General features: G+C 40.7%; 1 protein-coding gene across 1 annotated transcript in view; it reads left to right on the top strand.

Moving 5' to 3' along the window:
- LOC135708142 (protein prickle-like) overlaps positions 1-16,318 on the top strand; it is a 70,215-nt gene extending 53,897 nt beyond the window's left edge. Inside the window, exons 3-8 of the mRNA XM_065230120.1 lie at positions 7,380-7,493; positions 7,878-8,006; positions 8,068-8,271; positions 8,341-8,438; positions 8,567-9,570; positions 15,389-16,318. Of these exons, the coding sequence (XP_065086192.1) occupies positions 7,380-7,493; positions 7,878-8,006; positions 8,068-8,271; positions 8,341-8,438; positions 8,567-9,570; positions 15,389-15,888 (2,049 nt within the window). The 3' untranslated portion in view covers positions 15,889-16,318. The remainder of the gene's footprint in view (positions 1-7,379; positions 7,494-7,877; positions 8,007-8,067; positions 8,272-8,340; positions 8,439-8,566; positions 9,571-15,388) is intronic.
- Positions 16,319-16,568: the final 250 nt, after the last annotated feature.

Here is a 16,568-nt window from a genome sequence, read left to right as displayed (position 1 = left end):
TTTTAAGCTCTGGATGGAATCATTACTTCGCTTGAAAGAAATCAGCGATGAGAGTCAAAAGTGACAGTCACGTTACCATTTTTTCGACTATGCTTATAATATTTATAGTTTTGAACTTTTTTTTTTTTTTTTTTTCTTTATTATAGAGATTTTTAGCCTGAGGCTAGTTCATCTCTTATAGTTTTGAACTATCCTTCGCAAACAAATAGTACTTTCTTTAATGCTGATGATTCATAACAAAATTATCGAGGATTCAAATGTCGTCCCTTAAATATTCGTTGCCACGTTGATCAGGAAGTATTAAATCCTCTCCAGCTAATTCTAGATCATTATAAAGTCCTACGGATATTTAGGTCAATCGAGTATTGTTTCGAATCAAAACAAAATTGGTTACGTTATTCATAATCAACATGTTCAAGACAGAGCTCAAAATATTAAGTCAAAATAATCATTTCAACAGTCATTATCGTCACGTGGCTGCTTAAAATTCAAAAAACTTATCGGATGGCTTCTTCAATTTCCGCATATCTTCAAATACTTCAGACATCTTCATAACATATCTGCAAAATAGTTGTGGGGAAAAATATCTTAATAGAATTTAAAATGTCTTCAAAATGAAGATGTGTCTTCAAATCTGGTATCCCTGCTAATGAAAATTAACCATTTTGACGTTTGCATGTAAATAGTCTCATAATGACAGGAAAAGTTTGCTGTTTGGAATAGTGAAAGTTTTAGGATTTTGTTTTTGTTTTACTTTAATTTATCAAGATCCAAACATCTGGATAATTTGGAGAACCCGAAGTACATTGTCATTACAACTATGCATCCCGCATGATACTATGGGGCTCCACGATAAATGAGTTCCAAAAAAGTAGTCGGGACCTCGTTAAGTTTGTAGAACAACAAGATCTGAAGTCGAGAATGATTTGGAAAACCTACGATATTTTGCTAATATAACGTATGTCCCATATGATGTGATGAGGTCCCTAGCTCTACGGATTCGTGCATTAAGTCAGGAGATCATTCAACACTTTATTGAGCATCATGATTTTAGCTGCAGGTTAATTTGGAGAACCTAAAATACTTTTTTTCAATAACACTTTATATGCCGCGTGACATTAAAGTGATCCAGGGAGCACTCCCCAACAAACTGTGAAAGCTGAATAAGAGCTTATTCATGCAAAACTATGCTTCGTCAGGGAAAAATGTGCTTATTCAGCTCTTAATTAGCTCAAATTATTTGTTGGGTCCGGCTTAGAAAAAATGTAGTTCCAGGACCCAGATGTTTTCAGTACTGTTTCCAAAATTGGCAAACAAAAATAAGGACGTAAATGGTAATTGAAAAACCTTTTTACAATTATCTAAATAGATAAATAAACTCAAACAAATTCCCATGTACGGGGGTTAGTGGTAAGCCATCATCATCATCATCATCATCATCATCATCATCATCATCATCATCATCATCATCATCATCATGATCAGTATGAAATTGAAGCACCAGAATATTATTTTTTTTAGGCTTTAGAACGCAAAAATGAGAAAGTCGGGAAATTTTGAAATTTTCCTTGACTAAAAACATATGTCCCATATGATGTGATGAGGTCCTAATTCCCAACCCAATTCCAAAATCATCAAAATTTTCGCATCTTTAAAACTGTTTCAATTATAAACACCCTAGAATCTAGAGGAATTTTCAAAGTCCTGAATTCAATTGTTTCTTTTTACTCCCTGAAAATTTGATGATAATAGGGTAAAAACTCGAATTTTGAGAATGAATTTTCAATTGGGTTGTTTGGAAAGAGGGTGACGCGTTGGTATAGATGGCCCACAACAGCTCACGACGAGCAACTGAAACCGCTCAGCGGTTGAGGGCAACCTTGATAGCTAGCTGCTTGCTGGGAGCCTTTCGATGTGTACTGGAGAACACCACCAGTCATCGCACGCGGTGATTGAATGAACACCGTTCGGTGAACCCGGATGAAATTCAATGTTGAAATCTGTGTTAGAGAAAGCGCTTTTCGCAGACAATCGGTGATCATTTTATTTACTATAGCAAAAGCTGCAAATTCGTGAAATTTTCAATAGACATTTTGAAAAGTGATAAAGTCTTAATTTTAACAGATTCATGGAAAAAATTCTTATCCATTGGCTCTGGATCAAAATCAGACCACTTTCATGCCGCGACCGACTTTGATTTTTGAAATTGCATTGTTGCCTTAAAAATACATGGTATTTTAGATTTATACTCATGGGAAATGACATCCGATTAATGATGATGATGATGGTCCCACCTCTTACCCCTACAAAGGTTTGAGCTGGACGATTTATCTTTAAGATAATTGAATATGACATTTTAACCAGGTTGGCAAACAAAATCGAACTGGTTTCAGTTACAGATATAGATTCCCTCTAAAGTTTACAGTTGCTTCACAGCGATATAAATGTGGAAAAGCTCAGGCGTCCACCTCTTAGTTCGCCTTTTTGTCCACCTAAAATATTCATAAGTATTACAAGCAATCAAGAGTTAATGAACAATCAACAAAGCATCCTATTACACTAGTAACCCCGCAATCTGATGCTATCATAATTTTCAGCAATGTCAGGAATGCTCACAAACCCCCAACATTTGCCAGAAAACTTACTACTAACTCAAAGTATCTTCCAAATAAGCTTCAAAATTGCATTTTTTTTTATCAAATGTTAAATTCAGTCCTCTATATCCGTAATACGCGCGCGAGGCTCAAACCTTTGTAGACTACTTTTTTTTTTTAATTAATCTACTATAAAATCATATATTAAAAATCCATCATCACCCTCGTGGCGAACAGAAATAGTTTTTGCAGTGCTACAATAATTATTAAAAAGTCGTTATGACAGCTATCCATATAAAATAATCCGTTAGAGATAACTTCGTCAAGATACATAATTTGTCAATTCATAAAAAAAATCACTGGATAACTGTTCAAAAGACAGTTTTAACGTGTGAAATGCAGTGTCTCTTAAATTCTGTAAGTGTTGCTAAACGTTTGATATGTCTAGGCATCGAATTGAAAACATTTATTCCTTTATAATATAATGAATTTTGTGAAGCACAAGTCAAGAAATGTGGTGTTCTTATTTCAACCGCGTTTTTAGTATTATATCTATGAAAGTCACTTCCTCTTTCAATTCGATCACACAAATATCGAGGCAGCAAACCGTTAACTACTTTAAAAATGAACACCATAGTCAAATATACAATTCTTTGCTTCACCGACAACCATTGTAAGGCGTCTAACATCAAAGTTGAGGAAGTGAATCTACTACATCTCAAAATCAAACGCATTATTTTATTCTGCAAGCGCTGTAATCTCGATATTTGTGTTGCATTGGCCAGAAATAAAATGGAAGGGCAAAAGTCAAGATGAGGAGAGATGATTGATTTGTATAGCTGTATTTTACTGGCAATAGTTAAATCGTTTTTCATTCGACATAGAATTCCATACTTCTTGGCAATTTTCTTGATGACATTGTCAATGTGAGAGTTGAACTTAAGTGTGTCATCAATAATCACGCCAAGATATTTAATCTCCCGAACGCGATCAATAGTCTCATCATCAATTACAACAGAGACGTTCTTATTTACTCGATTCCGCGAAATAACCATAAATTTAGTTTTACTTGTATTCAATTTCAACTGCTTATACTTCAACCATCTACTTAGAGAACGCAAATCTTCATTCAAGTGTAAAACGGCATCATCTAAATCCTTAGCTGCAATGAATAACACAGTATCATCTGCAAAAAGATTAATGTCGCAAAATCGTAAAACACGTCGCAAGTCATTAATATACATAATAAATAACAGGGGCCCTAATACACTTCCCTGGGGCACTCCAAGGGTATTCCCCACGGGACTGGAAATAGAATCATTAAAAACAGTCCGTTGAGTTCTGTCAGACAAATAGCTTTCAAACCATTTATATGCAGTACTCGTAATTCCAAAGCGCTTGATTGATCTTAACAATAAGGGCCTAGAAATTGTTTCAAAAGCACGTTTTAGATCAAAAAAAAACAGCAACAATCGTATCTTTACACTCCAAATTGTCTTTCCACTTCGCTAATACCAAATTCAACGCGGTTTCACAAGAATGACCTTTCCGATATTCCAATTGTTCTGGTATCAACAAACTATTACTATTTAAATACCCCAACAGCTGACCTTTAACAACAAGTTCTAAAATTTTCTCTAATGTATGCAACATGTTGATGGGACGAAACTCTTCGGCTTTAATCGTTCCAGCAACTTTTTGAATAGGGACCACTAAGGATTCCTTCCAAATTTGTGGCACATGTCCAGTTTGTAATGATTCATTAATAAGGTCCAGCAAGATGTGGCCAATGACATGAAAGCAATCTTGAATAACTCTAGCATTAACATTATCTACTCCAGCCGATTTTCCTAATGAAAAACAAATAACTCTAAGTTCATCTAATGTGATTGGGTGAAAAACTTCAAATCTACAACTACTATTAACTGGCTGTTTTATTTCGTCAGGTTCATCGACCAATTCAATAGATTGATCAATCAATGAAACGCTATCTACGAAATAATCATTAAACTTAGCTGCAATTACTTGTTCTGACTGTTCTAATGTGCCATTAAAAGTTATGGACCGCGGTTTGCAATTACTAGGTTTTAATAAAGATTTCAAAATTTTCCATAACTCTTTGCTGTTGTTTTGATGCTGATCAATCTTCCTTTGAACATATTCACAACGAGTTTTCTTTATCGATTGTGAATACTTATTACGCGCGATTGTGTACCTAGTCCAATGATTGTCATTATTAGATCTACAAAACTTTTTGTACAATTTGTCCCTTTTCCGTTTAAGACGCAAAAGATCCAAATTGTACCAGCTGTTCGAGTTTTTCAAAGAAACAAACTTTTGCTCAACTAGTTGATTGGTACACGTTTTCAAAGCGTTATTAAGAACAGCTGTAGATTCATCTAAGTTACCGGCCGCGAATGGAAACCTTGACAAGTCTCGCGTTACTGAACAGTAACGCGAGACTTGTCAAGGTTTCCATTCGCGGCCGGTAACTTAGATTAATGATTTGAACATTCAAATAGACCAATCTACATTGACCGATTCTCTTCATCGACTCTCTCTTTCGTTGATAACTTAGCTGCATTCATATTCCGGGCTAATTTTTCTACATGGTCAGAAACAGAAACTACTATTAAGCGTATTAGGACCGTTTTGTCGTGATGGTTGAGTAATGCTGAGCTATCAAGGTGTTTTACACGGATAAGGCTGGCGAGCTGTATGTTGTTTGGAACGGTGACGCGCTTGGCATAGATGGCCCACAGCGGCTCACGACGAGCAACTGAAATCCGATCAGTAGCGGTACAACTTCTTCCTCCTTCTTCGGCGAATGGACCGCTCAGAGGGCTGCAGTTCGCGCTTGCGGGCAGCCTTTCGTCGTGTACTGGTGAACAATCTACAACGCCACGCGCCGAAAACACTGCTGCTGCTGCTGATGATGACCACTGGACACCACGCGGTGAGACCGGAGTGAATTCGATTTTTAAATCTGTGGTAGGGAAAGCTCTTTTCGCAGACAATCGGTAATAATTTTCATTATTATAGCAACAGTTGCATTTTCGTGCAATTTTCAATAGTGACCTTTTGAAAATTGATGAAGTTTTCATTTTAGTAGGTTCGTAGATGACATTCCAATCGATTGGCTTGTTTAGAATTAATATCCATCCGCTTTTGACAGTGTTATAAGTGGTCAAATCCTGACCACTTTTCGTAACGCGGTCGATTTTGTTTTTTTGAAATTGCACCCCCAATATGTTGCCAAAACACGTAATTTTACGTCAAAACAATATTTTCCTCTTCAACTTTGTCTCAGACGGCATTTCGATCCGTAGTGCCATTTTCATGCTACAACTTTTTGAATAAAATTAAATATGCCAGTTTGAAAATTTTACTAGATTGAAAATGTCTCATAAAAATATTTACTAGATTGAAATACCCCCTCACCATCCCTCTCCAAAGGGGGAGTTTGGTAAAGAGAGATGATCAAACCGATTTGTGCCTTCCTAAAGTTCTCCTTGCTCACTTTCTACTCTCTATATACAATTTTCACACTGCCGTACTCTAAACGGAACTATCAATTCTATACTTTCATCTCCTTATCAATCATATAAAAATTACCACTTTAGTCTGTTATTTGAAATTAGCATCTTCAACTATGTAAATCGTTGACTTCACGCAGAACTAATACAAAAACATATAGCCAAATGTAAATCCTTTGTTAGATTCTAGAAATGACGGAATCTTGCAGATTTTGTCTGCAATAGTCAAGTTTTTTTTCTATGTCTGCGATTCTGTGTCGCGCTTTCCGAGGAACTTTTTTGTTTAAACTCAATGGTTCAAATCTTAGAAAAATCTTTACTGATCATCATTTGAGTATCATGATCAGAGCAGCCCAATATCGTTCGATCGATTGGATTTCGAAAAACTTCATGCAAATGTTGAGGTTCAGGAGAACGAGATAAAAAATAATATCTGTGAAACTTAGCAAATTAGCTTGAAGTTTGAATTTTTTTCAAAAATCTAGAGCTTATGAAAAAAAAAATTATTTTATTTTATTGCTGAGTTAAAAATTAAAAAAAAAAAACTTTCATAATGGCTGATTTCAAATTTGAAACTGTGCAACTATCAATAGGGGTAAAGCATTTTTCACATCACATCACATGTGCAATATGGACTAAAGTGTGAAAATTTAAAGTCATTTGTTATCACGGTTAGAAAGATAATGTGAATTGTTGACTTTTAGTTGAGGACAATTTTTAGCATGTTTAAATAAAAAGGCTTACAGAAGTGATTGTACAATAAATTCAAGGTATTCTAGTTTTTGAATTCTATCAGCAATCCATCTTAAAACCAACTTGACTTGAATCATACAACGAAGATCAAAGTGATGATGGACTTGTTTTCCCATTTATCGAAGCATGATTTGAAGTAACAGTTTTGCAGTCATAACGCCAATCTGTTACGGTTCCGTGACACACATAGATAGACAAACATAGTCGCATCGCCGTCCCGTCAGGTCATTTGCATAGCAGACACCTCATGTCTGTTTCCACGCCACATATAGGTAGTTATATCATCCCATAACCTCATTTGTCACCGGCTGCATAATGCAAATCCAGTCAGTGGTCGGTCGCATCTTTCTTCGCTGCATAGCTCACCCAACCAGACCAGACCGGACAGGCATCAGCATCAGCAGCGAGCCATACCATTCAGCTTAAAGGCGCTAAATTCTTTCAACATCATTTTCTAATCACGCAACAATTACTCTGCTTGCTCTCTTCCGAACAGGTCCACCTGTACTTCTCGGCCATCCCCGAAGATAAGGTCCCGTACGTCAACAGCATCGGCGAGCGACACCGCGTCCGTCAGTTGCTCCAGCAGCTTCCTCCCCACGATAATGAGGTATAAGTCCGTCGTGTGCTCTTAAAGTCCATTTTGCTCGCTGGTTGTTTGTGCTGCTGCTGCTGCTACATTTATAATTGGGGTAGAAATAATAAAAATATAATTTATTCAGTTCTTGTTATTGCACACCACCGCCGACCGCCTTCGCTGCCCGGGCACAGCTTTCTTATTGAAGGCAGCGAGAGAGCGAGTACGTCCGTTAAGTCCGCGCTCAGCACAGAGCAGCGCAGCGGGGTGCAACAACAGCGCAGCGTAGAAATAACCATCGGACAAGCAAGCAAGCAAACAAGCAAACAAACAAACAAACAGCACCGTGTAAAAGTAAATATTTGATCTAATCGTTGGGGTTTGGTTTGCTTTTCGATTTTCCACTCTCCCCTGCAGGTGCGATATTGCCATTCACTGACCGATGAAGAGCGCAAAGAGCTGAAGCTCTTCTCGGCGCAACGGAAGCGGGAAGCCCTCGGCAGGGGCACCGTGAAACAGCTGGCTACGAATCAGATTTGCGACGGGGTATGTGCTCCGGCCGATCGACGTCTGGTTGGATTTAAATTAAATAATTTTCGATTTTCAGTGTGGCGAATGTATTTCTTCCGGTGACATGGGAGTTTACGCTTCACGGTTCGATCCGGGTACGTGCTGGCACCCGGCCTGTTTCGTGTGCTCCGTCTGCAAGGAACTGCTCGTAGATCTGATCTACTTCCACCGAGAGGCTCGACTCTACTGCGGAAGACACCACGCCGAGACGCTGAAACCGAGATGCTCAGCGTGCGACGAGGTATGTATCTGGCCGGTATGGTCTGGAATTTGTCCGGGGCAGTTTTTTATGGACCGTCTTTTCCCACAGATTATACTGGCCGACGAGTGTACGGAAGCTGAGGGTCGGGCGTGGCATATCAAACACTTTGCCTGTTTCGAGTGCGACAAGCAACTGGGTGGTCAACGGTAAGTTTTCTCTCACAACCACGGAATGAACCGGGAGCGTGCGTAGGGTGTCCTCTTTAGTTGACCTAAAGATTACGCAAATGAGAAGAATGTATTTGTACAACCAATTATCGTTCCGTTTTCCCCAGGTACATAATGCGCGACGGCAAGCCATACTGTTTGCACTGCTTCGACGCGATGTTTGCCGAGTACTGTGATTTCTGTAGCGAGCCGATTGGTGTGGATCAGGGTCAAATGAGCCACGATGGTCAGCATTGGCATGCGACGGACAGTTGCTTCGCCTGCAGTACCTGTCGCTGTTCGCTGCTCGGTCGGCCGTTCTTGCCTCGACGGGGTGAAATTTATTGCTCTATAGCCTGCAGCAAAGGTGAACCACCTACGCCATCCGATGGATCAATGCCAACTGTTATGCCCTCTCGAACTCGGCTGCGAGCCCCCGGGCAGCGGACCTTCGAAGACGCACCTACTGAGTACGTACCAAATTTGCCAAAGTCACCCGAACCTCTGCAGAGTCCAATCAGCGAACGAAGCACCCCTTACTCCAGCCCTGCCAAACACTCGCACACGGAAATGTCCACCAACATCTCCAGTCCGATTCCTACCGAATTCAACGACCAGACCTACTCCGTATCAGCGGAAAACGATGTACAAACCTACACCGGAAGTGGTGCTACCTCTCCCATCTCCTCCCGAACGCTTCCCTGCACCGAACCCAGTGACTACGTCGACCACCAGCACCAATCCCTTCCCCCCATCATCCCATCCCATCGTCGAATACCGCAATACTCCCCCGAACTCGATCGACTGCTGCACAAAGATCGAAGTCGACAACCGTTGGACCTCACCGACCTCAGTCTCAGCCTGGACAACTGGCAAGCGGATCACAACTCGACGATCCTCCCCGGTCCCAGTATAGCCACAATCAACCCGTCCCTAACGTCGTCGATGCCGGAGTTGAGTCAGTCGCTACAGTTCCAGCAACAACAACAACAACAGCAGCAATCGCTACCCTACGATGATATAAGCCCGTTGGACAAAGCCAGTGCAATAACCGATCCGGATGACGCCATCCAGAACGCCTCGGATGATGCTTCGCATTCCATTGTCGAGCTGCCCACCCCGCCACCGATAGGTAAGGATCATTTATTTGAAATTGTGATTCTAGTAGTTAGAACCCTTTGTTGGGACAAGGGAAAAACATTCTTTTTGAATTAACATATGGAAGAAAATAATTATTGAAAAATTAATACACCAGCATTGAAGAAATTTCTTAAAGCTTTCCTCGATAATCCTTTGGAATAACCATCATAATTCTATTCATTTGGAAGCCTCCATTTGTTTATGAGTTTTAACCCGATTAAGGTTACTTATACCAATTCTCGTTAGTATTCCTTTTAACCCTTAGAAATCCCTTTAAATTGTCATCAGAATTCTCTTGGATTTTGTATTAGCATTATCATTATCATCGATCAAGTTGCACAATATCGTAGGTGGTACGAATTCAAAACTATTAAGAGCAAGACGGATGTGTATCACTGGACAGATAGTAAGCAGGAAATAATTACTACCTTCCAGATAAAGACATATTCCTCTCCAACAGTTAAGGATTGTCCTGGCCACGTCCTTGCAACTGCTATATAGGGATAGGAAAGGTATGTTACTCAAACATTTACTTAAGAGCGATGCAGAGAACTCTACGACCCCTCATAAATGCCACGGGAATTTAGGAATTATGTTAGTAGGGAAGGTAAGCCATAGGATACACCACTAGCGTGCACAGGAATCTTGTTAAGGAGGGGCATTTTTTTTTCTATGGTGCATTGTGCATTTAATCTGGGGATGAGAAGTACTCCAAAGTGCGTGGGAGATGGTGCTGTCCAACCACTTCTGTGTCCCTATTGATTAATTTAGATAATTTTATTTAATTTTTGCTTCGGTGGTGGTTTATCTTCTTCAAAGCAAACTGCTTTCAGACAACCAATGGAAATTGGCAATTTAATCCCATCGACTATGTCGATGATGAACCGTCCCAAAGTACCGCCAGTCGGGGTGACAGAAAATGATGCCGAACATATTCAACATGTATTAAAGATGATACAAAGGACAAACCCGAATTTACTGCAACGTACATAAACAGTTGTAACTTTTTGACCACAGTAACAAATGGCTTGAAATTTTCAGATGAATTTTTAGTAAGACAACAATAGACCAAGGTTCAATGGCAAACTAATACCCACTTTACAATTAGGGAATCCAAAAGCTGTCTTTAAACAGTTGCAAAAAAGTCCAACCTCAGAATTCCTTGAGATTCTTTTCGAAAGTTTTAGAACTCTATGAGCTCTTTTGAAATACTTCTCAATCTGAAATTATTTTTAGAACTTATTTTTACTCACAATACCTTGGAACTAAAATTCCCTAAGAGTTTCAGAAGAATTTTCTCAGTATTATCCAGAAATTATTCCCGGAATGAGCTAGAAATTTTCCTCAAAATCCCTTTGGAATTTCACTCTAAATTTAATTTTCTCGGTATTCTTTTTGGTATTATCTTGGAACTATCAGCAGGATTCACTAGAAATTATTCACAGAGTTTTTTGGAATACTCCCCAGAAATCCATTGGAACTGTTCTCAGAATTCAATATCCTTGAGGTTCTTCTCGATTTTTTTTTAGAACTCTCCTAAGAGCTCTTTTGAAATTCTTCTCAGAGCTCAACTGGAATTATACTTAAAACTCTTCAGGATTTTTTCTCAGAACACCTTGGAACTGAAATTCCTTTAGAGTTTCAGATTTTTTTCCCGGAATGAGCTAGAAATTATCCTCGGAATTCACTTGAAATTTTGCTTAAAATCCGTTTGGAATTTCACTCCAACATTGATTTTCTCGGTATTCTTTTCGAAATTATCTTGGAACTATCTGCAGGATGCTCTAGAAATTATCCACAGAATTTTCTTTGAATTCTCCCCAGAAATATTTTGGAACTGTCCTAAAAATTCAATATCTTTGAGGTTCTTTTCGGAATATTTTTGAACTTTTTTTTTTCAGAACGCCTTGGAACTGAAATTCCCTTAATGTTTCAGAAGAATTTCCTCTGTATTCTCCAGAAATTCTTTCCAGAATGAGCTTGAAATTACCCTTGGAATTTCCTTGAAATTTTCCTCAACATCCCTTTGGAATTTCATTCAAAATTTGATTCTCTCGGTATTCTTTATAAAAATTATCATGGAACTAAATATCTGCAGGATTCACTAGAAATTATTCGCACAATTTTCATGAAATCATCCCCAGAAATCTTTTCTTCTGAAACTGTCCTCAGAATGCAATACCCTTAAGGTTCTTCTCGGAAATGTTCAATAAAGCTAGCCCCTCCATTCACCAGAACTGTGCAATTTTTAAAAAGGAATTTTCAATCCAGACAATTTCAATTGACCAGAACGATGCAAATTTTCCACCGTTAATGTTCAATAAAAATTGCTTCTCCAATCTTCTGATTGGTGTAGATATCCTTTTTCCATTTTCCACCAGACATTTTCAATATAGATTGCTTCTCCTATCATCAGAATGTTGCAGCTTTTCCACTAAATAAAGATGGCCCCTATTTTCAGATTGTTCATCATAAATCTACAGTAAAGCAGCTTCCCTCCAATCATCAGAATGGTGCAAATTTTACACCAGAAATTATTATTAAAATTTGTTTCTCTATTCAGCTAAAGAATGCAAAATTAAGACCAAAAATTTTCCGAAAAGCTTGCCCATCCTTTCACCAGAACTGTGCAGATTTTCCACCAGAAATTTTCAATGTAGCTTAATTTAAAATGCAGCTTGTGCCCTCATTTACCATACCAGTGCAAGTTTTCCACCAGAAATATTTTGTTCATTTCATTTATCAGAGCGATGCAAATTTTGCACCAGAAACTTTCAATAAAGCATGCTCCTCCATTTTTTTCACCAGAACTGTGCACCAAAATTTGTCAGTGAAGTTTGTTTCACCATGCACCTTCGTGGTGCAATTTTCTGGCTTTGCCTCTTCATGCAAATTTTCCATGTATGAAGCTTGCATACATCAGAACGATGCAAATTATGCACCAGAAAAATCAATAAACCTTGCTTCTACATTCACCACAGTGTTGCGAATTTTCCACCAGAAGTCAACGCTCGCCCTGGCAAATCGACGTCACCATCGAGTAGGAGAAGACTTCCCCTACCCGATGGATATGTTGGTATGTGTAGGCGTGCTATGAATTCCTAGAAATCAACGAGAGAAACCCTTGTTTACAAAAGCTGATTGCCCTAATTCCAGCTCTATCTAGAAATGTCAGAGAGAGTGACGATGGAAAATCTGGGGGATCATAACTGGGCCCTATGGAAGTACAAGATTACTCTGGTGCTCGGAGAGAAAGGCCTAGCAGACATAGTTAAAGCGGAGGTTACGGCGATCCCAATGAAGGACTGGCTGTTTCGTGATGGATCGCTCAATCAGTCATTGGGCTGGCACTGGAAGACTCCCAGTTGTACCATGTGTTAGGGAAATCACGACTCTCCACCAGTATCACGAGCGGAAGTCGATGTCGGGAAATGTTTACCTGCTCCGTCGGTTGATATCCCTGCGTTTGACGGACATGGCTGATCATCTGTCGCTCATTACCATGCTGGTCAATCGCCTCGCTTGAATCGGAGAAAGGTTTTCGGATCACTGGTTGATCGCAATCTTATTATCGAGCCTGCCGGTGTCCTACAACGTCGGCTATATTTATTAACTTTGGATTTGTGAAGGGTCGTTTGCTGGAGGAATGGCGACGACGAAGCGAGCACGGGCAGCATCAGCAGTCTCCACACGAGGAAAAAGTGCTGCAAGCGGGTAAAACGAAGTTCAAGTGCCACTACTGTGGAAAGGAAGGACACTACAAGCGCGATTGCCGGAAGCACAAGCAGGATCAGCAGAGGAATGAAACTGGCTCATGGCTCACCGCTGATGGCTGATTCGTCGCACCGTGAACACATTAGCCTGGCTGATGTGAAGACTGTATTCTACGAAGGCGCCTGGATGCGGATAACGGAAAGGGTCGTTCCGTTGATCTGAAGCAGAGGAATGTTCTGCACGTACCAGTTTTGACAAACAATCTGCTGTCCATCAGCAAGTTCGCCGACGAAGGGTTCGGGGTGGTGTTTGATCGGAGCGGATCCAGACTAATGGCGAAAATGTCGTCGTTGGAGTTCGCAACGGGAACCTGTACCAACGAAAGCTCCATAATGAACAATCTTTGCAAGTAACAGCGAGCCATCGGGAAGATTGCCAGCACATGTGGCACCGTCGCTTGAGCCACCGCAACCCCAAGGACATTAGCAAGATTGTGCGTGAGGAACTCGGAAGGGACTTGACGCTGGTCGACTGCAGTATCCGGTCGATGTGCTCGGCGTCCTGTTAAGGGAAGCTGTCGTGTTTGCCCTTTCCCAAGAAGTCACAGGAAAAGTCTTCGTCTTCTTCTTCTTCTTTCCTTTATTTAACGTCGGTCTCTATTCTGCAATCTAGTGCCAATCACCGACGGACATCGATTTCCATCCATTGACGGCAATCGAATGTGCAGGAAGGCAGCTTCCACACCTGCGTAGGATATCGCACCCATTCATCAACACACATGGGCCGGGACCAACGGCTTTACTTCCCTTCCGAAGGAAGACGTGACCAGAGATTTTTATGCCTCAGAAAAATCCCACCGACCTCGACTGGGATTGAACCCAGACCCATTGGGGTGAGAAAGCAGTCACACTTACCACTACACCACCGGCGCCGGCACACAGGAAAAGTCGAAGGAAGTGCTGGACATTATTCATACCGATTTGTGCGGACAGTTGGAAGTTCCGACGCCGAGCGGCAATCGTTTTATCATGACTATGATTGATGATTGCAGCTTCTATTGTGTTGTGTACCTGTTGCAACGGAAATCACAAGCGGAGGAGAAGATCGAAGAATACATCCATCAGGTTCGTACGCAGTTCGGCAAGGTGCCAAAAGTGATCAGAAGGAAGTGATGTCCAAGAAGCAAATCGAAGTTGATTCGACAACGGTCGCCGAGGAAGAGTTTCTTTCAATGAAGCATGGAAGTGTAGAGTCAGCTTGCGAAGGATTTCCTGAGCACGAGATTCGTCGTTGTTCGGAGCGGGTGAACAATGGGAATCCACCGGCCCGTTTATTCAAAGACATCAAAGCTGCTAGCACGAGTTTGAACCGTCATCGTACCAAGAGGCAATGCAGTGTCCGCAAAAGCATCTTTGTTTGAGGGCGATGAACAAAGAGTAACGTCACACCGAGTGTTGGGAAAATGGAAGCTGATGGAACTTCCACCGGATCGTTGGGTAGCCGATGGGTATATAAAGTGAAGCGCAACGAGAACGGAGATGCAGCTAAGTACAAAGCACGCCTTGTTGCGAAGGGCTTTGGCCAAAAGTACGGCGTTGATTTTGAAGATTTTTACACACCCGTAGCAAAGCATGCGACGCTGTGAGCGTTGTTAGCTGTAGCTATGTAATAGTAAAACTCTTCCGATCAACTGAGGTATAAAATTCCTGCCCAGGACTTTGATCGAAAACTGCCAGAAGCGGATAGAACGGGATTTTTGTTTCGAGCGTGCAACCAATGCCTACTGTGATTCTATACACTCTTAAGAGAAATATTGAAAAATTTAATTATTATTATGTCTTGAGCGCTGCCATTTTTAATTTGTCCAAATTGTTTCTTTTTTAATCTTTAGAATCTTACATTTCCTGGTTGGGTCGTCTAATTAACATTGGTTTGCTTCCTAAATGATGCATCATACATCTAGAAATATAACTGGATATTTTTCAATACTGAGAACATCGTATATTGCTGATTATGTAGATCTTCAAATTCTCACATTTCTAAACGTTAAACATAAATCAATCACTACATCCACCCCCACCCCTTCTCCATTTCAGTAATTAAGAAAGAAGTCCGCTTCGAGGGTGACTTCCAGGACTCGTTGCCCCGCTCCAAGAGCTACTGCACCCGTTCCGGTGGTTCGCGGACGCGTTCCTCCAAATCCAAGCGCCGGTCGTCGCACCACCACCAACACCACGGTAGCCATCGGTCGTCCGGTGAGAGCAGCAGCTACGGCTACGATCGCCATCACTCGTCGTCTTCCTCCTCGTCCAACAAGCGATCGCCGCGCCGGAGACGCGTCCCGGACGTGGAAATCATCGAACAGCAGGCCGACCCGGCCGACGACGATTCGGACACCCGAAGCGTTTGCTCGACCTGTTCGTCGAGTTCGTCCAGCGCGGACGATACCGTATACGAGCTGCCCACGAGGCGGACCTACGGCGGAACGCGAGTCCACTATATGCCAAACAATTCGCTTGCCTGTGCCCGCAAGCGGAAGCAACTGCAGAGTAGCCATCCTTATGAGAAAGACAATAAGAATTGTATCATATCGTGAAGTGGGAGGAGTGAACCGTTATTTGTGAAGTAGGTACAATGTGTAGAAGTGTATATTTTTTGGACCCAGTAGTAAATAGTTGCAGTTTCAGGTAGTGATACAACCACAATGTGAATCAAATCATTGATTTATAATCAAAAAAAGAGTTTTAGGGACAGAGATAGCTCGGTTTGAATCGAAAGTTTGCATGTATTTTGATTATTCATTTTTTTCGGGTTGACATTTTAGATTACGGATTGAATATTTAACTGAACGAAATACTCTTGAGGAAATTATAGGAACTGTGAGATTCAAGTATTCATATCGCAACATAGACCGATACGTTTAAGCATGGAACGTTTTCCGATGCTCATATCGTAAGTGTAAGAATATTTTTATACACATTAGAGTTTGATAGGATTAAATTTTTATCGAAAAGTTGAAAGAGAAACGGGCGAGGTAGATTTGTACTGCACAAGTGATTGATATCACATCCTTTTTTAAATATGTTTTGAGCCTGCAGAACGGATGTTGCCTGCAGAAGAGAAAGAGAGTACAGTGAAGATCATATTTAGCAGAGAACCCGGGTGGACTCATCCGCTTCAATCCGCTGACTTTTCGCAATTGGATAGGACATTCGGTCGGTTAAAGTGCATGGACATTGCAACTCGAAGTGATTGCATCAGGACCAAGATCGGAGT

The sequence above is a fragment of the Ochlerotatus camptorhynchus genome, unplaced genomic scaffold, assembly GCF_037179485.1.
Source record: "Ochlerotatus camptorhynchus isolate MF236.1 unplaced genomic scaffold, CSIRO-AGI_Acam_v1.1 ptg000328l, whole genome shotgun sequence".
Taxonomy (NCBI): domain Eukaryota; kingdom Metazoa; phylum Arthropoda; class Insecta; order Diptera; family Culicidae; genus Ochlerotatus; species Ochlerotatus camptorhynchus.
The sequence above is the reverse complement of the archived record's forward strand: the minus strand, read 5'-3'. Positions and strand labels throughout refer to the sequence as shown.